Genomic DNA, 22,219 nt, shown 5'->3' with positions numbered 1-22,219 from the left:
TGGTGTCAGAGGTGGGCATCAGAAGGAACGTTATTTCAAACCCATTCCCATGGAAATTGCTTTTGAATGGGCACACCTTTTACCTCCAGTTGGTAACAATTACAATATGAAGGAGCAGTGATTCGTCTCCCTATAAATTAATGGACTTCTTTGTATTAGAGCCACCAGATTCCCGGAGGCTGGGTATGTACTGTCTCCACTTGGCCCACCCTGACCGTCCAGGTGAACTTTTTAACTCATTATGGGCCAGAATCCATATTGGTTCTAATTCATTTTAGCAAGTATACAAAAGTTACATTAGTATTCTTACTAGATATGGGTCTAATAGGAAATAATCTCAGAACTTCTGCAAGGCTAGCTTTTCTCAAGCATATCTTATCAGGCCTTTCAGATGTGAAAGCTGGACCTTAAGGAAGTGTGAGTGAAGGAAGATAGATGTCTTTGCATTATGGACTTGAAGATAGTTACTGAAAATACCATAGACTGCAAGAACAAATCGATCTGTTCCGGACCAAATCAAACCCAACTGCTCTGAGGCAATGATCTGTAAACAAGATCTGTCATGCTTTTGGTTACATAATGGGTGCAAATGATGGACCAGAAAAAATGATTGTGCTTGGTGAGATTGAAGGAAGCAGGAGAAGAGGTTGGCAAAGAATAAGTGGATTGACCGTACGAAATCTTAAAAGAAATGGCTGCAGGCAAGGATGCATGGTGGGCCTTTGTTCATAACGTCGTCACTGTGAGTGGGAAACGACATGAGGGAACCGAACAACAAACTGTATCTCCTTCCAGGCCAGGCTTCTTGTGGAAATTAAAGAACTAAAGTCGAGATACATATATTGGGGTTCAAGCGGGTAGCCCTGGTGGTCTGAAGTATTACAAGTATTACAAGTATTACAAAATTTGAGTCTAATGGCACCTTTTAAGACCAACCAAGATTCACTCAAGGGGTGACCTTTTGAGTGCAGGCACTCTTCATGCTCTCAAAAGCTCACACCTTGAATAAATCCTGGTTGGTCTTAAAAGGTGCCATTGGACTCAAATGTCGTTGCCTATTGGGGTGCTTCGCTTTCTTCCCGAACCTCTCCCCCCCCCCCGGGACCCTATTTGTCAATCAAAAGTGAGCAAGAACCAACTACTCGGGAAGGGGGGAGATGGTAGAAAAGGCCCCGAAGGCACGCGAGCTCTCTCCGTGACGCCCTCCCCCCTTTCCTTTTGCCCTCCTGTGGTTCGTCCCAGCGGTCTTTAGGCGGCGTCCTCGCAGGCAGAGCCCAGGCGCGTCTTCAGTGCTGCTTGGGGGAAGGTCGTGTTTGTAGCTCGCAGCGAACCCGCGAAGGAGGTGGGTGCGAAGGCGGGGGACGAGCGGCAGGGCAGGGCAGGGCTTGAGGGCTGGAAGGCAGACAAGCGCACTCGGGCTAGAACCGCTTCGCCTTCGCAATGCAAGGCAGTCACGCCGCTGTTCCCCGGGCGAACCTGCCAGACCTGGAGAGCTCCTTGCTGAGCCCGCCTACAGGCTTCCCGCCGCATTTCTTTTCTCCAGCCTTTTATTTTCGGTGGGAAGGAAGGGGGGGGGGGCAAAATTAGGATTTAAGGATGACGTCCAAGGTTGTCACTTACCAAGAAACGTGAGCTCAGTGCCGATTTGGTTGAGCCTAATAGAGCGTAGCAAAGGCTCGTTGCGTTCTTCCTTTATTAATTAGCCAAGCAGCCTCGAGGCCGCCGCCTCCTCCGTTTTCCACATTGTGAATCCCTCGCGGGTGCTTTTGGAGGCGGAGAGGCGCGTGCGGCCGGCTGAGAGGCAAGAGGGGCTCTTGTTCTTCACCGATCTGCGGGGCCCGCGTTTCGAGTGGAACGGAGAAGTGCCTGGAAGACCGCAGACCTTTCCCTCTCCGTTCGGCGAGCCTTGCCGCGGAGTCAGCGCGCGTGCCTACGATTGCAGTGGCGCGGGGCCCCCGATGGGCCGCATTTCCATTCAGAAGCAAGTTCAGAGCGGCTTGTTCTCCAGCGCATGCATTGGCAGCCTGGGAGAACGCGGGAGGAAACAGGTGCGATTCCCTTGCAGTGTTGCTCGCAAGGTGCATGCGTGGTGAAGAACCGCGAGCACCAGATTTGGTTTTGCCGCCGCGGTAGAGGCGAGAACTACGCGTGCGCAAGGGGTTGCAGTTTTTCCTGCGCGCGGGCGGGGGAGGCAGTAATACTCTTGCACATTGATTTGCTCCTCGCGCCGCTCTTTCTCAATCCTGCCAACGGAGGCTGCGTGTAGAGCTCCGCCTCCTGTTTCCAAATGCCGCCATGTGCGGGGCGGTATAGCGCAGTTCGCAATAGCGCCGGTTCAGAAATCTCTTCAGTGGGGAGTCTTTCAAGACTCGGCGAACACCTTCTCAGAAACAAGTCCCAGCGAGTTTATAGTGGTGGGACGTGCCGAGGCAGACCCCTCCTCATTCCACGTTGGGAGCCGGAAGTGTGTGGTAGAGCGTAGAGTGCCCGTGTCCTAAAGGGGGAATGGAGTCGGGAGTGCGCCTGCGTAGTTGGAGCCCGAGACGGCGCGTGCGGGGTGGGTGAGGCTACGGGGACGGTCCAGGGGGGGGATGGTGCTGCGCCGGGCCTTGGCCTTCCTCATTGACCTTCCTTTCCTCCCCGGCAGGGCCAGCGGTGGGAGCGGGAACATGTTCTACGCGGTGCGCAACGGCAGGAACACCGGGGTGTATCAAACCTGGTAAGCAAGCCGAGGGGGAGTCGGGGGGTGCCAACTCCAGGTGTGTCCGGGGGGGATCCCCTGCAGGTACAGCTCATTTCCAGTTCCCACTGGAGAAAGTGGCTGCTACTTTGGAAGTTAGGCTCCATGGTCGTCTACTCCATAGAGGTCCCTCCTGGCCCAACTCCAGCCCATCTCTATTCCCAAAGTCTCCAGGTATTTCCTAACCCAGAGATGGCAATCCGAGATGGAGCATCAGATGCTCTCATCCCTAAATCTGCCCCACCAGTTGCAGCACCTTGTTGAAAATCTTAAACATGTTTTCCATTGGTTCGGTGAGCTCAGTGGAGTGAATTTCCATGGAAATTCCTTTTCTTAGGTTAGGTTTATGTTTTCCTTTCAGTTTGGAGGCATTGGAAATCCTGAACAGTTTGGGTTTCTGGCTGAAGAACATGGGTGCTTTGGTGTTGGGATGACACAGCTAGATAAGGAACTGCAGTAGGTCAGCTGGGATGTTGCCATAACATTTCATGCTAATTATCATTACAGAGTATTCATAGTACTTAGTTGAAAGATGGTAAACAAGAATAAAACAGCAAAACAAAATCAGAGTCCAGTGGCACCTTTAAGAACAACAAAAATTTGTTCACGGCATGAGCTCTCGAGTGTTGGTCTTAAAGGTGCCACTGGACTTTCTTTTGTTGTGCTGCTTCAGACCAACATGGCTACCCACAAGAATAAAACAGGTTAGAAATGATGTTTCAAAGGACTTAGGTGTCTTCCTTCCCCCTCCAGCACTGAGCTCTAACTTGTGCTTATTTCTTGAGGCATTTGTTTCTTTGTTTTCTACTTCTTGCCATTTTATTTTCGGGGCAGCCCTGTGAGGTAGGTTAGGTTGAGAAAATGTGACTAGTTGAAGATAAAACAAAGATTCCATGGCAGAGTGGGGATTTGAACCTGTGGCCCTCAAATCTCACTCTTAACCACTGCAGTCTTTTTTGTTATTTACATTGGATGGAAGTTAGGCTCACTTGATTTCAGTAGGGGCTAATGAATTTGGCCATTTAAAAAATGCAGCCCTTTGAATTTCGTATAGATCAGCTTACATAGAAGTGTTGAATAATTTTTGATTTTTAAGCTGTAATAAGGTATCTTAAAGTATCTTACCTTTTTATGTAACCTAAAAACTTGTAATAATAAGAGAGAGATATCCCAAAAAGTGCAGCCAGCCATCATGGAATTTTTAAAATAGTACTTCCTGAAAATGGGAGTAGGGGCCACAAGTAGAACCCATGGATACTGTGACATCTAGTTTGGCCCTAACTTTCAAGAGGAAAAAAAGTGCTTTGGAAATCTTTTATAGTTCATGCTGATTTTTAAGAAGTTAAATAATAGTTTGATATTACAAATTAGAGGGATGGATTTAATTGAAATTACTGGTGGCTGTGTAAGTGCTTGGGTGTGGTTTAAGGTGACCAGATTGTCCCACTTTTGGAGGGACATCTGGGAGTACCTGGCAAATTGTACTTATGTTAAAATTAAAATATATATATTACAATACTATTTTTGCATTCTATGAAACTTTTTGCTGCTCCATATAGACCAAATTTTTAATCAAGAACCCGGGTCAATGGTGTCCCGCTTTACCAGTGTTAAAATCTGGTCACCTTAGTGTGGTTTGATGGCTAGAAGCTGTGTACCTAGTTTCTGAACCTAGCCGCACTACCTTTCCTCCCATTAGCCAGGATCAGGGTGCCTTGCTGTTTTATTTAGTTTATATATATTTGTGCTTTAGCCCAGTGGTCCCCAATCTTTTTATCACCGGGGACCACTCAACGCCTTTTACTGAGGCCTGGTGGGGGGGGGTAGTTTACTCCTCTACTCTCAACCACTGCCCTAACGCTCTCTGATCGCTATGGTAATGTTTAAACATCCCTTCAAAATAAGATACAGACACGCCACAACCATGAACATAAGGAACATTTTATTTTCATGGAAATTTTAACTCATGACAATGACAAATCAATGGGAACCCTGAGTTTGTTTCTCTGCAACGAGATAGTCCCATCTGGGAGTGGTGGGAGACAATGACACCCGAAGTGTGTTGTAAAGGGCCTGGGGGGGCCCACCTCCAATTAGTCGAAGGACCACATGTGGTCCGCAGCCCACAGGTTGGGGATCGCTACTTTAGCCTATATTATTTGTTATTTACATGTTCTTCAACCAGTATAGGTTGGTCTCCTCAGATTCCCTGTAGTACAAAGCAAAGTATAAACAGTGCTCAAGAGTACATAAATATTTCTTACCATCCCCCCCAACACCACCCCTGGTTTTCAATCACAATGAAATTAATCAGGGTGAAAAATACAAATAACTTTAAATATGGGAATGGAATTCCTGCATGATTGAGGGCAGGTACTTGACTGCTCCCTGCCTTCTTTCTGATACAGCTTTTATCATAAACCTGTTTTGCTATTTATCCCTTAATCTCTTTGTAGGGAAGAATGTAAAGAGCAAGTTGACAAATACCGATATGCTAGTTTCAAAAAATTTGCCTCGGAGGGAGATGCTTGGAACTTTGTAAATGGCGAGTCATCAAACTCTGCAAGTAAGTTTCGCAGAAAGAACTGTTGCTTGGCAGATGCATGGAAGTGAGCATGATGTATTCCACTGTAGGTAATGTATTGGCATCAGACCATATCAGCTAGTAGTGTAATGGGCTGATCATATATCTTGTATCGAATGCTGCTTGTATTTTTCTTCAGATGGTATCAGTGGAATTCTCAGCCCAGTCATAGTTTAAGTCAGTGGCTACTCTGAAGGTGCAGTTAATTTACTGATGGAGTCAAAACTGGCTTTTTAAAAGTGGCATGTGTACATTGATTTAATAGAAAAAATGCATCTAAACTAAGCTAATCAGATTGTCCCACTTTTGGAGGGACATCTGGGGGCACCTGGCAAATTGTTCTTACATTGCAAGTAATATATATATATATATATATATATATATATATATATATATATATATATATATATATATATATATATATATATATATATATATATATGTATATATATATGTATATATATATGTATATATATATGTATATATGTATGTATATATGTATGTATATATGTATATGTATATATATGTATATGTATATATATGTATATGTATATATATGTATATATATATATGTATATATATATATATATATATATATATATATATATATATATATATATATATATATATATATATATATATATATATATATATATATATATATATATATATATATATATGTGTGTGATACTTCTCAGTGGTTAAAATGATTTGAAAAAACTAGCAAAAGAACCACCATATTATATCTTGATGTTATGATGTGATGTGACATTTTCTCCTCTCCCATACAGACATAATCTTCCTGTTTCTGGGAGCCTGTTTTGCAGAGTAGGAGGTAGAAGAGAAAAGGAACAGGCTGTGATTGATGCCAGGCTGGCTTTCTTAAGCGGCAGAGCATTCAGTAGATAGTAGCTGGAGCACAACTTGAGATAAATACATACTACTAAACTTACTATAGGAAAGTTACAGTGGAATGGACCACTTTTAGTTTGAGAAGCTAGAAAACCAGTGCTGCATTTATATGTACACATCAATGAAAATTAATCCTACTGAACTTGTTCAGAGAAAAAAAAAACAGGTTACAGTTCTAAGTGCTATTTGGATCTTTCACTTCTGGTAAGTAGCTCAGTTTGCACAGAAGGTTCTGTTCTTACTGAAAATCTCTGTTGTGTAATACAGTATCTTCCCTTTATACTAGACACATTGGCAGGAGGTAGAGGGAGTAGAGATGCATCACTACCTGGTGACCCAGTGGTTGTTACTGAAGGTGTTCCTCATAATTGTCTTGATTGCTAGGATTGTAGCAGAAGCCTTGGTATGTGCTTGCTATAGCCCTCCTGCTTTAGAGTGTGATACTTCTGTCATGTTCATCTCTGGCTCATGCCGTGGTGGCTTGGCTTGTCCAGTGTATCAGGATCCTCTCCAGCTGGCAGGCTTCCTCCCTCAAGCCCCCTTTCCTCCCTTTGGGCCATCAGGCTGCCCTTTCCTGCCTTTAGGTGTCAAGTTGTAAACCATGTATACCGTTTGATGTATTCTGTATGATCACAGGCTGTGGGAGCAAATGACAGGGGAGTGTCTGGCTCTATATCTGAGCCGGACTTTTGTTAGGACAGTGTTACTAAAGCAATTTAGTTGCTTGTAGTCTCCGTAAAAAAAACTGAGCTTCATCCAGGACTGTGGACAACTGCTACAGAACATGACAGATTCACTAACATGCTAGTCAAGCTGCTTTAGTCAGTCATATGTCAGAAAGATGTGCTCTAAAATCACTGTCACATCCAAATACTTGTCTGACCCTTGAACCTTCTCTTGGTGGGCAAAAAGTTTAAAAACTTGGTATGGTGTGGATGAATGAAAAGAATTATTATAAATTATTAATTATTAATAACAAAACTGTTTTTTTATGGTGTGTCGTAGCAGTAACAGTGAGAGTTGGTCCTGAGGGTTGCATTTTGATACTGATTCCTTTTCTACCCTTTTGCTTCTCATCTCTCCAAGGATGCTTAAGTGTATTGGTGTTGGGAGCACAACTCATTTATACATTACAACAGCGGTCCGCAAACTTTCGGCTGCCATGGACCGCTGCTCCGGTGAGTGGGGAGAGGGCGGCCTGGGGGCCCGCGCACGCGCGGCAGCCCAAGCACAAACGCGCGTGTGCGGACTACTGCGCAACGCGCGTTTGCGCCCGGCAGGGGCGCACATGCGTGTTTGTGCTGCCGCCATGTTGGCGGCCGCAGCTTCACCTCCCGGCCCCTCCGGGCCTCCAGCAAAGCGGCCGCTAAAGCGGCTGATTAGCTTGCGGCTCTGCAAGCTTCTCTTCCCTCCCCCGCCCGAAACAAGAAGCTTGCCAGGCCGCAAGCTAATTGGCCACTTCGACGGCCGATTTGCTCGCGGCCTGGCGAGCTTCTCGCTTCGGGTGGGGGAGGGAAGAAGCCGCAGGTTGGACCGCAGGTTGGGGACCACTGCATTACAATCAGCATTAAACAATTCTGGGATAAATACTTAGTGCATTCATTGTCTTGGTAGCTTATATATTGATACTCCAAAATGGATATTTCAGTTTACTGTCTTTTTCTTAAGGTAACAGCAGTACGGCTGATCAAAGCCCCGGATATGGTACTCACAATTCTACTTCATACTGGTCGGATTATAGCTCATACAGGACACAGAATGAAGAGCCCTCAGAAAGCTGGCAAGAAAGAAAATATACAAAATACACTGAAGTGCCTCCCACAACTTCGGGGAATAATTTCTCATATATGGGTAAGTTGCAGGCCACAATCTTATGTCTGTTTATATGGGACAAAACCCTGTTGAACACAAAAGAGATTCACTATGAGGAGATTTCCATGAATTGTAGTTATGTACATAGGAACCTTTTTAATATGATAATGAGTTTTATGCTCTTCTTCCCTGGTTATAATTGGGAGTGAAATTTGGGTACATAATGTTTGTTACAGTGTCATGAGTGTGTGTGACACTAGAGCTTCAGAAGTTAAATAAGTCTCTTGTCCTAGAGGAAATTATATTTTTATTAGACAGTGGGGAGATAACAGGAGAGAGGAAGACCCATACGAGTAGCAAATTTCTAGTTGAATATATAAATGCAATAAATAAAAATAAATTCAGTACAATTTAATTCTATTGGAGTAAACGTTAGTATAAAATAGAATGACTTGTACTTTTGAACAGAAGTTCATTTTAGGACATGTGAAAAATTATAAATGTTGAAGCAGCAATGATGTTGTCTGCCAAGTAGAAAGAATGACTTTCTAACCTGTTTCTGGAAGATTTTGTTTATAACTGCATTTCTGAAATAAACAAATTGATATGCCACAAAGCAAAATACAAATTTATCTTCATAGGGGACCGTATAGTTGTTTATACTGATGGATGTTGCTCAAGTAATGGGCGTGAGAAAGCACGTGCGGGAACAGGCGTCTATTGGGGACCTAATCATCCTCTGTAAGTAAGATCTCAGGATAATTACATAACTTGTTTTAAAAATTAATTCTTTGTAACAGTTGCAAAACTTGCACATTGCCACTTTGAATGCTCATGCCAGAATTCCTGATTTACCTCACTGACACTCTTAACAACTACAAAATGTGCTTGAGCCAATAGCAGTCAATTTACTTGCAGCCATTAGTTATTGCTTTAAAAAAAGTAAATAAATGCAGGAATGTGTAACCAAAAGTGCTACATAAGGCAAATAATGTGGTTTTCAATCAGGACCTCAGTTTTAGAAATAATTGTATCATACAATTATTCAAATATGAAAATTTTATTATATTATATGCTGAAAGTAGCTAAATTAGCATTGTCAGTTCAGGACTCATTCTTCAAACAGCTAATATTTCTATTTTAATAAGCTTTTATTAAGGGCCTGCGCTGTTAGCTTCTCTCCCCCCCCCCCAATACACTACTGTTGCTTTTGAAATAAGTTGTCCACCCTCCAAATTAATAGAAAGTGTGCCTGAAACTGCTGGGGCAGTTCTTCCAACCCAAGGACTGGAGGTGCAGTATGAAGGAGAGAGTTACAGCTTTCTGAGTGCTCTGAGGTAGGGTAAACAAGCAGGGTAGTGTAGAGCTACATGAGTAAGAGTCATTTGTTGCTTGCCATGTTCAACCTGTCTGAAGACTTGTGTGTGCTTTTGATCTAGCAAGAGCTCAACAAAACAGCCAACGTTATCATTAATGTATGTGCTTCCTGCTTGTCCTTATGGGCTTAGAATAATAATAAAAAAAAGGTTTTGTGGTGAGAGGTTTTATTTACATTATATTTGTAAGCCTCCCTTTCTCATTGGGACTTGAGGCAGAGTGCACAAAGTGAGTCAATACGATCAACATGCCGTGGCGTTCAGTGAGCAATGACATAGGATTTGAGTTGTAAAACCAACCAGAAATTCAAAATGGCAGTATTAATGCAAAACGTAGGTGATGACATACAAAATGATGCAAAATTCAAAATGGCAGTATTAACTCAAAACAAGTGTTAATATGATATACAAAATGATGCAAGCTTACATAGCAGGATCTAGCTTACTGCAAACTGTGCACAGTAGCATAAACCACGGTCCCTAATAATTTGTCCATGTGACTTTGTGAAACATTGTACAGTGCTGTCCTATTGCCTGGCTATAAAAAGCCCTCAGTTTTGCATAGTTTGCTGAAAGCCAGAAGAGTGGGGGCCTTCCTGACCTCTTCAGACAGACCATTACACAAGGCGGGGGCCACAACAGAGAAGGTGTGTATGGTCAGTTGTTGATTTTGCTCATTTGTAGGATGGGTCTTGCAGAAGGCCATGTTCAGATGAGTAAGGCCATATGCGGTCTGGGCCCAGTGTATCTGAGAGACCGCCTACCTGCCTATACCCCCGAAAGAGTCCTATGCTCCGCCACCTCCAACTGGCTGCTGATCCCTGGCCCCAGAGAAGCGCATCGGACCTCAACAAGGGCCAGAGCCTTCTCGGTCCTGGCCCCCACCTGGTGGAACGAGCTCCCTGAGGGGGGGCCTGCAAGAGGGAGCTCTTCCACCAGGCATTTGGTTGAGGCCGAACGACTCAGAACACCCGCTGGTCCCCCCAGATGTCCACCCATGACTCTCCTAATGCTACTGTTAATTGTTACTTACATTATAAATGTGGTTTTGTAATCTTTTGATGCTTTATTGAAAGTTGTTTTGATGTTATAGTCAGTATAATGTTCCATGTAAGTTATATAATGTTCAGTGTCAACTGCCCAGAGCTGCAAAGAAATGGGCGGTATAGAAATCTAAATAAATAAATAAAATTGCTGCATTCTATCCCTATGAAGCCTAATCCAAATAGCTATTTATGTAGCTTCCTACCACAAGAGATGGTTTAGTATTTAATTTTTAATTCCCCCCCCCCCCCACAGAAATAGTAGTGAAAGACTTCCTGGACGGCAAACGAATCAAAGAGCTGAAATAAATGTAAGTTGCAATACTATAAACGTGGGTTATCCCAGTTTGCATGGGAATTTGTTATTTTGCTAGCCTGTAGGGTGTTGTACAATAACACTTTATGGTTTGTTAACAGATGATGCCAAATGATAATTTGGGGTTTTAACAAGCTCTCCAGCTTATATGCCCCTCTCCCCTTGTGCAGTGCCGTTTCTGGCAATCCAGTTTGTCAATGCAAGTTAACTGGCAAGTTATTGTTGGTGCTTGCTCTCCGAACCAGAATTGAAAGCAACAACTTGATTGTGGCTTCTAATTCTGGCTTGAAGACAAAGCATTTATATAGTTTGCCAGTTTAGGGGTAATAGCAGTCAGTAGCTTCCTGGGAAACATGGAGGGAACTGCAGTGGGGAGGGGGAGCATGTGAGCTGACCTTCAAATGACATTCTATCCAGCCCTAAAACTTTGTCTATCTAAAGTCACTATATGATGACTGTTTAATCACCCCTTGGGAAAATAAAATGTTTTAAAGGAGCTCTGTAGTGCATCGTATAGCTCATAAATACATGAATTGATAGATTTCCCCAAGAAGCCCAAAAGAGGTCCATAATGTAAGCTTTCTGTAAAAGAGTGCATGCATGAGCATGTATCCTCTATCCTTTGCATATTTTTAACATGTTCTAAATGGTTCTGTTTAATTCCTGAACTGTTTTCTTTTTGCCTACTTGTTTTATTTAGGCAGCCTGCAAAGCTGTAGAGCAAGCAAAGAGCCAGAACATCAAGAAGCTGATGATCTATACTGACAGCAAGTTCACCATTAATGGTAAGCAGTTGGGGGTTGGGGAATAAAGAAATTGATACATTGCCCTGTGATTATAACACACAGGGATAAGTGAGGCCTTGTGAAGGGCAGGGAAAATCCTTGTTGTCTCACCTATCTTCATTCCCCACCTCCCTGTCTACCTGGTACTCCCTGTTTCCCCAGCTTTGCCTCTTCTTCTGACTTTTCATTTCTGCCACAGTTAGCTCAATAGGTTGGTGGGATAGATTTGTCAATAATGGTGTTTTTACTGGTAACTTGATCACATGATTTACGTCCTACTAATGAATTTACGGGTTAATGTAACTGTGTTATAGCCATTCACCAGAAAATCGTTTGAGTTTTAACATTCCTCCTATAGTCCATTTGAGAGCCTCTCATACTAATACAATTATAAGTTTTAGACACCTTTGAATATCCATCCTTAAAACATAAAGTGTGTTGGTAGGACTATAAAACAATGTGGAGGCAGATAATGCCTTTTGTAATAATTAAAGTTAAACTGGCTTTCAGCCCCACACAGCCCTATTTGGGTGTCGAGGAAATGGGAAAGGGTATTCTACCCAGGGATTTCTCAGTCAACTCCCATCCTGTAACATCCAGGATTTGTTCCAGCAAAATAATTATGGTTCCACGTGCAGAGATTTTTAATTTTGCACAGTTGTACACCACACTGACCAGTTTTGGAGAGGGGCAGTTTAAAAATCTATCAAAAAATAAATACATGACAGTAATGGACACATTCTGCATACTTAAATAATAGTAGTCCGCTCTGGATTGAAGGAAGGATTCCTAAAGGGACGAAGTGGCTGTTGAAATGTCAAATTTTAAGTTTTCTCCAAAAGAAAAAAAAAATTAAACATCAGATAAAGACCTAATTTGAAGAGTTAATTTGAAATTTAGATATAGAAGAAGGGAAATTAATTGCTGAGTTCTGCTCCAATGCAGAATTGAATATTAACCTTAATAAAGACTGGGAGAAAATATTCCAGTGCGTTCCTTTCAATCAATCACAAGAGGTTTACAAGTGCATGCATCAGAGGTGGTATTTCACTTCAGTTGGGCTAGTCCACAGTGAAATTAGGCAGTCAAATATTGTTGGAGGGGTTGTAGTGAACTAGGGATGTTTATTCCTGTGGAGTGGTCTTGTCCAGTCATAGCATAGTTTTGGAAATCAGTATTTGCAGTGATTGCTAAAAACAACCTAGAAACAAAGCAAGCCTGCTATTGAATTAGCTTGTGAATGAAAACACCCAGGGTAAACAAAAAACATTAATTTGTTTTTAGTCGCTGCTAGGATGCTTATTACTCAATGTTGGAAGAATGCTAAAGGGATTCACTTGGTTAGGTGGGATGCTAAATTAAGGATTATAGCAGCACCTGAAAAAATTAACAAATAAGAGTAGATTAATTCAGGGGGTGGGGGGCAAAGATGATCAGATAATTTGGAGCAGTTTTATAATTAATGGAATTTCCAAACCATAGCTCATTAAGGAATTTTCTGCAATGAATGGAGGCACTTACCTGAAAATTTGAATAAGATATAGAACAGTTATATCAGCAGATACATTTTTTCAGAAGTGGAATCTGTGGAAAATAGGTGAAGTCTGAGTCAACTTGGATGGAAACACACTCCCCCTGGGATCCTTTTTGATTTGTTTTTATTAGTGCTTTTTCTTTTACTGGCTTATATATTTTCTTGGGGTTTTTTCCTGGTTGGAACGTTGCCATAACATGATGGTAACCTCCTATCCAATATAAAGGTAAAGGTATCCCCTGTGCAAGCACCGAGTCATGTCTGACCCTTGGGGTGACGCCCTCTAGCGTTTTCATGGCAGACTCAATACAGGGTGGTTTGCCAGTGCCTTCCCCAGTCATTACCGTTTACTCCCCAGCAAGCTGGGTACTCATTTTACCGACCTCGGAAGGATGGAAGGCTGAGTCAACCTTGAGCCGGCTGCTGGGATTGAACTCCCAGCCTCATGGGCAAAGCTTTCAGGTGGCTGCCTTACCACTCTGCGCCACAAGAGGCTCCAATATAAGAAATGATAATATACAGTTTGGTTTTGTGTGTAAATTTAAAAAAAAAATAAAATTTACAAAAAATCCTTCATTGAAAAGAGTTGAGACCAGAAGTACCTAAAGACCTACAGATGTTTTTGTTCATTCTTCAGCCATTTCAGTCACAATGAAAGTCTGGATTTATCCTTTTTCAGCTTGCCCATATTCAGTCTCAAACAAAGGGGATGGAGGTGGGTAAGGACCACAGTTGACTAGGTAGAAAATGAGATCAATCCAGAAAGCTGACAGAATACATGTGTGTGAAGCTGGGGGTGTTATCATCCTTTCAAATATAAACATTGTAAGCAGATAAGTAAGCAGGGGAAGATTTTAGCACCGATAGAATTGCTATTTTGGATATGGAGTCAACTTCAAATGACCCTTCCTCTTCCAGCCAGCTTTCAGAGGTTGGACAGTAGGTTACTCAAGAAGTTTAGCCTCTCTTGTAGCATGTAAAACCAGTTGTAAAGGGACGACCATTTATTTAAACAGAATAAAACATATAGTACATCCCTAAACAGAGGTACAGCCTTCTAAATACATTCAACTTGGTGAATTTATGAGTGTGTTACTCAGGATGGCACTGTTCTTTATTTCCGGTCTTTAAAATTATAGACTGAATGCATACTTGCAGAATTGGGAGCAAATTCATTACAGATCCTTTCAATGTATATGTAGCTTTCTTACCTTTTGAAACACTTTGATTGGAGTACAGTTTGCAGGTGCTGTGGAAGCTGAAATAATTTCTGTGGCATCTTTAAAAATAACTAGATATGATAAAGTTACAACCTTAAAGGCATCTTTTTTTTTTTTTTCTTATGTAGGCATGACAGACTGGGTTCCAAACTGGCAGCGTAATGGTTGGAAAACCAGTAATGGGCAAGATGTAGTAAACAGAGAGGACTTTGAAAGGCTTTCTAAACTTTCAGAAGGCATGGACATCCAGTGGGTATGTAACGAAACTGCTGAGTAAAGAATGAGTAGTACATGTCTTTAAAATGCAGATCTTGCAACAGAATATGAATGATTTGGTTGGGTATTCATGATGCTCACAAATAGCAATATAAGTAGATTATTTGTACCAATAGAAGACACTGGAATGATGTTTCAGTTCGTTAGAAGAAAACTACCCATCATTCTGGCCCTTGTATTTACCTCCCAGCCTTGGTTTCTTGGGAAGGAAGAGTGATGTGAATTAATAGCTGTAGGCAGAGGTGTTGGCGAGAAGTAGAACAGGAATTATCTTAAAAGAGAAATAATTGTGTTTTGTTCCCCAAATAATAACATTATATTAAAGGCTAGGTAATTAGTAATAGTAGTAGATTATATAGGTTAGTAGTAGATATTGATTGCAGTTTGTCACATACTTTTAGTTACTTTGGACGCTTCTCATCAACAGATGCATGTTCCAGGTCATTCGGGGTTTAGGGGAAATGAAGCAGCTGATCGTCTAGCAAGAGAAGGTGCTGGCAAACACTCATCATTTTGAAATTATGAAGTTTATTTTGACCGCGATAACAATATGGATTTGTCAACCCGTGACAGCATTCCTAGTTAACATGCGGTTTTTGATGCATTTCCGCCCGACTTCGTTGGCTTTCAGAAGACTCAACTTTTCCCTGTTCTGAAGAGGCATTTTCAAGGTTCTAATTGAAAATAAATGAAATTAATTCCATTTCTGTTGGAATTAAGATGCCTCATGTTTTTAGGCACCGCATTTACATAGTGTATTTCACAGCTGTGAGTTTGAAGTTTTGTCAAGCTACTTACTTCAGAAGTGTTTAAATGTATCAGTAACGAAACACAGTTTATTTGCTGGACAACAGAATGTTTTCCTCTTGAGCTCTGAAATAAAGATTTTTGTTGCTTTCTCTAATTATGGCCTTTCTGCAATCCAGTCTTAATAGAAGATGCCATGCAACCCCCCCAAAAAGTAATACTCCCAAAGTTAACCACTACTATGCACAACGTGCAAAATGTCAGGGATCCGTGAAAACACACTCCTCTTAAGCTTGTGTTCTATTGAGGCAGGGTTTGCACAAACGGTTTCAGTTCACTTAATAACCAGTGTTGCAGAGTCAATGCATTGTTGATTGATTTACGGCTTATATGCTGCCCCTGTTGGACTCGCTTCTTGGGGCGGTTAACAGCAAATTAAAAAACCATGTAACTATAAATTAGATAATTAAAACCACTGAACAGTGTAAAAATTTTAAAGATTGTAAATAAAATGCACCAAATGTTGGGAAAATATAACTATAAAGGGATTCGTGTGTCTGTGGCAGACACAACTCAACAGACAATAAAGCTAGGAGTTTCAGCCATCACCCTAAGGAGGATGATCGTGGTTTTTCGGTGCCATAAATAGAGTCGGAACATCCCCCCTTAAATTATCTCCAGGAAATCTCTCCTACGGAAGTAGCAGTTCACATTACAAACCAGGAAGGTGACTGCTGCAATGGTAGGGTGAAAGATGCCCCCTTTACAAAATAGAGATGGTTCAACAACTTGACACTAAGCTCTAAAACTCACCCCTCCTCCTGTGGCTGTGGATTTCCTTAATCAATGGTTGTCCTGGCAACCACTGAAACTTCCAGGAGTCTGTTTTTCGAGACTACTGTGAGACTTAATTCTTTTGGCAAGCTGAAGAGAAGTCACAGTTACACAGATGGAGATTGCGATGGGCTGTTTATATTCTGGTGTTCTAATTGATTTCTTTCACTGAATAGTTATTGGGGGTAGGCAAAATATATTGAAATTACTTAACAGTATAGGAGAAAAATACAGGCTAATGCTGATTTTGGAGTTAGCCTGCAGAGCACATGCATGTAGCTAGCAACAGTAGGCTGGAGCTGGCTCCATAATACGTAAGGGGGGGGGTTATAATCTCAGAATAACTACTGGATGGTATTGAATTATCGGTCTAACTGGCTGTTGAAAAGGCTTGAAGATAAAGAGTTGGGTGTTCTTGCAGTGTTCAGATGTTCATGTATTAATTGGTGGGAGATCTCAGTCTCTGCCAACAGTACAACTGGAAGGGAGTAGGTGAGCCTTCCTGTTCAGAGACTGGTCTTCATAGCCAGGTAGGCAGCCGTATATTTATTTTTGGATTCATAAGCCAGTTTATGACATGAATTAAATAAAAGATTAGCTGGTAGGTGCCCCTTCAGAAACAAAATGATACCACACCACTATAGAGGATCCTAGGAAGTTCCAGCACGTTTGGGGACAGCATGCAAGTTTTGCACATGACAGTTCGGTAGGAATTGTGCTAAATGAGATGGCATCATAATGGCCCCTTTGTGTGTGTGTGAGGGGTCACATCTGACAAGGAGACTTCCTACAGCACTTTGGCTGAAAAATACCATTGCATTTGTGTGTGTTGAATTTATGGTAGCACTATGAATTGCCTTCATATCCTGTTATTAACAGGTCTTGTAAACTGAGGTCTGTGGTTGCCTTGGCTGAGCATGTCCCTCTTCCTGCTGTCTTCAGCTTCTAGTATTGTCTCTTCCAGGGACTGCTGCAATCTCTTAGTGTGACAAAAGTATGATAGCTTCAGTTATTTGACTTCTAGGGAAAGTTCAGGCTTGATTTGATTCAGCAACCACTTATTTATCTTTTTGGTGGTCCATGATACCTGTAAAAATCCCAACATCACATTTCAAAGTAAACTAGTTTCATTGTCCAACTTCTCTATGATATGAATTACCTTGATTTTTGTCACCAGTAACCCATACTTAAGAGTCTTCCTCAGTAACTGCCATCTGACTGGGTGGGGGAGTCCTGTCTCAGCATTTTTGAATTAAAAGACAATCTGAAATGGTTTACCTTTTTTCTTCTGCACAGTACAAATCAGGATGGGCAAAAGTGGCACTGCTGTTTATGAAAGATCCTTCACCAGTCTTAACCTTCCACTATTGCTGCTGCCCAGTAGCTACCCTTCAAGGATTCCCCAACCCCGCTGGACCTGTCTGTTCTGCTTATGTTGATCCCCGAAAGGGGCAGATGCATCTTGGTCTGCTTCCTCAGCTGAATGACCTTGCTAGGAGTTTAGTCTCTCTGACAGTCTAAACTCCTTATGGTATTGCTCCTAGGTTTCCTGATACACACAAACCCTGTCACTATGTTGAGGTATGCATCCATTGCAGTTCCAGAGTCCTCAAAACGGTTCTCACTTGGCAAATCAGCAGCTAGCCTTGAAATGAAGTGGACTTTATAAAATGCTAGCTGTGTATATGTTTGAACTCCAGGGCAGAAACTGGATCTAGGCCTGTAATCCTTTTACTCAGGAAAATGTGGATGTTGTGCAAGCCTATTTAAGTCAAAGTTCGCTGGCTTACCCCTAGAACAATTCCCAATGTAGCTTTTGTTATAGCTTTGCTAAAGGGATGGAAAGTTCACATTCATTGCAAAACAGTTTAGGCTTAACTTAAAACCAAAACCAAATGTTTCTATTCCATTATTATAGTGAAAGTTTTCCATTACGTCCTCAGCAGTGAGGGGTAAATGATTACCCTCCCCACCAGGTGCATTCTCATTGTGCCAATGATCACCTCAGCTTACCTGTGTAGCACAACGTGTTTTTCGGATTCTACTGATGCACATCCCCGCCTCTGGCAGTAGCTGAGCAAGGCAAAGCAAGTGAAAGTAACACTATATCCCACACATTGCATGAGTGGTTGCAGGGGGAGGCATAGTGGAAGATAACTTATGCACAGAGCTTATATGCAAAGCAGCTGCAGTTGTGCTGAGAATTTCATACGAGCCTCATGCTCCTGCGTTTTCTTGCATGGCTGCGCTGCAGTTTGACTTTGACGCTGTTCACATTCTCCGAGATTATTAATGACCTCTCCTGCCCAGACTTCTCTTCCTATTCCCTTTCATCCATCAGAGTGCGGTGCTGTTGATTGTTCTCTCCTTGAACTTGGGAGGCAAAAGTCATTTACTGATCTCCCTGGGAGGCGATGGCTCAGAATACACAGCAGATGTTTTCTTCCTTGCCTCGTCTCCCTCCTAGTGCTGCTTCCCTTCTGCTGAGGTTATTGCTTATTTCACCAGAAGGAGGAGATGTTGCCTTGGCGTCTGCCTGGAGGAAAGGAGGACCATGTGCCATGCGGGAGCATTTCTGATCTTTAAACTGCAGGGATCCAGCAAATGCCTTCGCAAGGAATTCCTTCCCTCCCCCCCAAACTCTAATCCTATTCCAAACTCTATTCCAAACCCCCTATTCCTAGCATGGTTGCATTTCTCTCCTCAAGAGTAGAATGGGGGAGAGAGGCTATATGAGACTCGGAAGCTCTTGGGTTTCAGCTGATTTCACGTAAGGTGCTTTTTATTGCAAAAGTTCCCTCGTAAGGATGTCTGAGAATAACAATATTTAATTTGAAGAGCAGAGGGATTTTGCTTTTAAATGGGTTGAGCGGAAGAAAGTCGAAAGATTAAGGGCTCTCTGCAAGACAGGAGGGGAGGGTCTCTACTTCCCTTCATGGCTGCCTATACACATGCTGAAGTCATTCTTCAGGAGGATTGCTGTGGAGAAGGGCTGCCTCCAATAGACGCATAGAATACTCTTGTGTCTATAGGAGGCAGCCCTTCTCCGTAGCAGTCCTCCTGAAGAATGACTTCAGCATGTGTATACAGAACAAAATACAAATACAAAACAAAAAAAGGTAGGTGGGAAAGGGTATTGGTAACACATAGATTACCAGTAGCCTTTCCCACCTGCCTTTTTTTGTTTTGTATTCCTGGACCGATGGAGAAGACTGCTAAAGAACCCAGGCTCCTAACTAAATTCTGATTTAGCCACCACTTTTCTGTTCCTTCTTATTTCAAGCATCAAGTTTGCTCTGGGAAGGAGGAGCTGCTAAAAAAGCCAGAAAGATTATCGGGGCTCAGTGGGAACTGTTTTGGAGCCCGACACATTTCTTAATCATCCTGTTAAACTGTGAACTAGGAGGGGCTTGCAAGAACCCATTAGCTGTGTTCTGACGGGCAGTATTTTCATGAGTAACTTTGACTTTAAAAGCTAGACTGTACCCGCGCTAATACCTGGCAAGGTAATTCTGCAGCTTGTAGAAATGCTCGTTTTAATTTACTTATACCTGCTATGAACAATGGCCCATTGTTCCACGCCTACTTTAGGGCTTTTTGTAATTGCTTAGATGAGGTGTAAGGTCATTTTAAATTAGCTACAGGAAAAGGTTAATTTATTTATTTAAAGGTTGATACACGATACTACACAGAACAAACTTACATGATCGGAATTAAGTGAACGGTGGCAGTCACTGTATGGACACTGTCCTGAACAGTCTGGGACTGTGTTTCAAATATGTTTGGCTACACATCAGTGGAGATGGAAAGGATCGATACAGCAGAGCAAGGTTTTGAGTGCTTGGCACTCAGCATATACGGATTTGTAGGGTTAGGACCTTGGAGAATGGCGCTTTTTCATCTTTCCACTGCAGCTTCCCAACCCATGGGGTTATTAGTCCATATAGGTCCAGCAATTGTGCTAACAGGAAAAGACTACTGGGGGAAAGGAAATGCGGGAAAGTTCCACTACTGTCGGTACCGTCTGCTTATGGGTCACATAATCCAGCTGAATGGGTGTGATAGTTTCTGCGTTCCTAAGTGGCAGGAGAAGTCCTTCGGCATTAAAGGGGGGAAGGGCATCCAACATTCTAATAAGTATTGATATAAAAGCAAAATAATTCTTACAGAATGTCATATGGATATGTCTTAAAAACAACTGAAAGTGTTGAAACAGCTTTATATTTTCATAATGTGGCGACAGGTTCCATTATGTAAAATTTCTAGACAGATCCGTCAGGGAGCAAAAGAAGTACTTACGGCCATTTACAATGTAGTTGGGCCTCCTTTGGGAATGACAACTACTACTCCCTCCTCCCCCGAAAAAAGATCTGGTGTAAATTAACATTAGTTCATGTTCATTGGCCAACTGTAGAAGGACTTGAAACCACTTCATATGGAGGACAGGATTCATAAATAATGGGATATGATAGATACAGCAATAAATGTGAGTAAAATATGGATGACAATACATTTATGGGAGCCCATTAGCTTATGAAAGGCAGTCCACAGCCCAAACACGTATAATGCTGAATGTAATCTGGATGTCCTACAATACACTTAATTCCTCCCAAGGGTATCAATACAGAATTAATGCTGTGTAGTAAGTGAAGTATGTCAAGTAACTCTGGTGACAAATAAGGTCCTAAAATATGAAGCTTTTGAACGAGGTTGGCACCGAAGTAATGTAAAAACAGGAACTCTGATAACAGATCTTTGCCTGAAAAAGATGAGCACTGCACTATTTAACTTTCTGCACCTGAACCGTAAACCCTGAACATTCAGAAGGCCTAATGCTGACAGTTGTTTCTCAGCTACCCCTGGCCAGCTTTGCAGCCTGAGCTGAAAGATTTAAGAAAGTCTTCCATTACTTGCACCTTTAGAGCTCATTTTCTCCCTGCCTATCTGTCTTTTTCAGACAGCCTTCTGGCCTGCTTAGCTTAGAAGAAATTCCTTCAGTTTTGCCTTGAGGGACTAAGGGGGTATTGCAGAGGAACATCTGACTCAGAATTGATTTGCTCAAGCGTTTCGTGAGGTGTGTTTCCAGCAGTCCAGGGAGCTGGAGAAAATGCAGGCCTCGAGGTATCCGCAGGAGCAGGCAGTTTAGAAAAATCCTGCTGATCGTTTCTGATCCTGCCCTGTGTCGGTTTTGGATACACCAGCAAAATAAAAATCATTTGATACATAGCAAGCTGTGCTTGGCATATGCTTGGAAATCCACGAACAAGAGGGGAGCGGCATTAAAAATAATTGAGGGAAAAAAAACACACACACCACGATGCAACATTTGGTGTTTCCTTAGGCTCCTGCTGTGAGCAGTGTCTGTCTGGAATTTAATGTTCGAGGTTATGTGTATGTATATAGATTGAGCCTTAAGCACAATAAATTCTTGGGGTCCTGCATAGACTGGCAACCCTCCTTGTTCTCTCCTGCTAGATGAAAGGCAATAACACCACCCGACTTTCCCCCCCCTCTGCAAGCAGGTCCAAGATGATGACAGCTTTCCACTTGATTGCCTATGTGGCAGCAGAATCAAAGGAATAAGCTAACCACACACACCCCTGCAGTGAGGCTGTAATACCTGATCTTTGTCCTCTGGCATCAGCAATGCACAGCCCATCTTCCCCGGCCTTTCAGCCTCCCACTTGCCTTGGAGTGCCATCCTAGAAGCTTCTGGCATCGCAGGTTGCAAGGTTTTTGTCCCCGGTGTGAGAACAAATTAAAATTGCAATCCTGTGTACCTGCTTACTTGGGCGTGAGTCAGCCCCACTGCCCAAAGCGGGACGGATATGACAGTAAATATGTGCAGGACTGGGCTGTGCACCTAAAAATGGAGTAGAATGACTAAAGCATGGAAGGTTGTGATCTTGGAAGACGTGGTTAAAATCGTTATACTTGTTTGTAATGGTGGCTCCAGTCTCACCTGGGAGGTTGCACAGTCTGCCGAACAACCGGAAATATGGAGGACCACCAAGAACATCTCATGCTTGTTTTAACAGTG

General features: G+C 42.5%; 1 protein-coding gene across 4 annotated transcripts; it reads left to right on the top strand.

Annotated features, from left to right (window-relative positions):
* Nucleotides 1-1,173: 1,173 nt before the first annotated feature.
* Nucleotides 1,174-15,502, top strand: RNASEH1 (ribonuclease H1). Of its 4 annotated transcripts, none has more exons than XM_077310163.1 (9): nucleotides 1,174-1,342; nucleotides 2,648-2,719; nucleotides 5,197-5,306; nucleotides 7,905-8,087; nucleotides 8,690-8,789; nucleotides 10,724-10,778; nucleotides 11,484-11,568; nucleotides 14,451-14,575; nucleotides 15,026-15,502. In XM_077310163.1, exons 2-9 carry the CDS (start codon nucleotides 2,670-2,672, stop codon nucleotides 15,113-15,115), a joined length of 798 nt encoding a protein of 265 aa, XP_077166278.1. In that variant the 5' UTR covers nucleotides 1,174-1,342; nucleotides 2,648-2,669; the 3' UTR covers nucleotides 15,116-15,502. The 4 variants fall into 4 exon arrangements, with proteins under 4 accessions (XP_077166278.1, XP_077166293.1, XP_077166285.1 ...); XM_077310178.1 differs by lacking the exon at nucleotides 1,174-1,342 and adding an exon at nucleotides 1,864-2,048; XM_077310170.1 differs by lacking the exon at nucleotides 1,174-1,342 and adding an exon at nucleotides 2,516-2,557.
* The last annotated feature ends 6,717 nt before the right edge of the window (nucleotides 15,503-22,219 follow it).

Source organism: Paroedura picta, chromosome 1, assembly GCF_049243985.1.
Source record: "Paroedura picta isolate Pp20150507F chromosome 1, Ppicta_v3.0, whole genome shotgun sequence".
NCBI classification, from domain to species: Eukaryota; Metazoa; Chordata; class Lepidosauria; order Squamata; family Gekkonidae; genus Paroedura; species Paroedura picta.
The sequence above is the reverse complement of the archived record's forward strand: the minus strand, read 5'-3'. Positions and strand labels throughout refer to the sequence as shown.

Coding starts and splice junctions, on each gene's coding strand:
- RNASEH1 (XM_077310152.1), top strand. CDS start 2,592: ATGGTGCTGCGCCGGGCCTTGGCCTTCCTCATTGACCTTCCTTTCCTC. Junction 5,307..7,904: donor CGAGTCATCAAACTCTGCAA/GTAAGTTTCGCA, acceptor CTTTTTCTTAAG/GTAACAGCAGTACGGCTGAT. Junction 14,576..15,025: donor AAGGCATGGACATCCAGTGG/GTATGTAACGAA, acceptor TCTCATCAACAG/ATGCATGTTCCAGGTCATTC.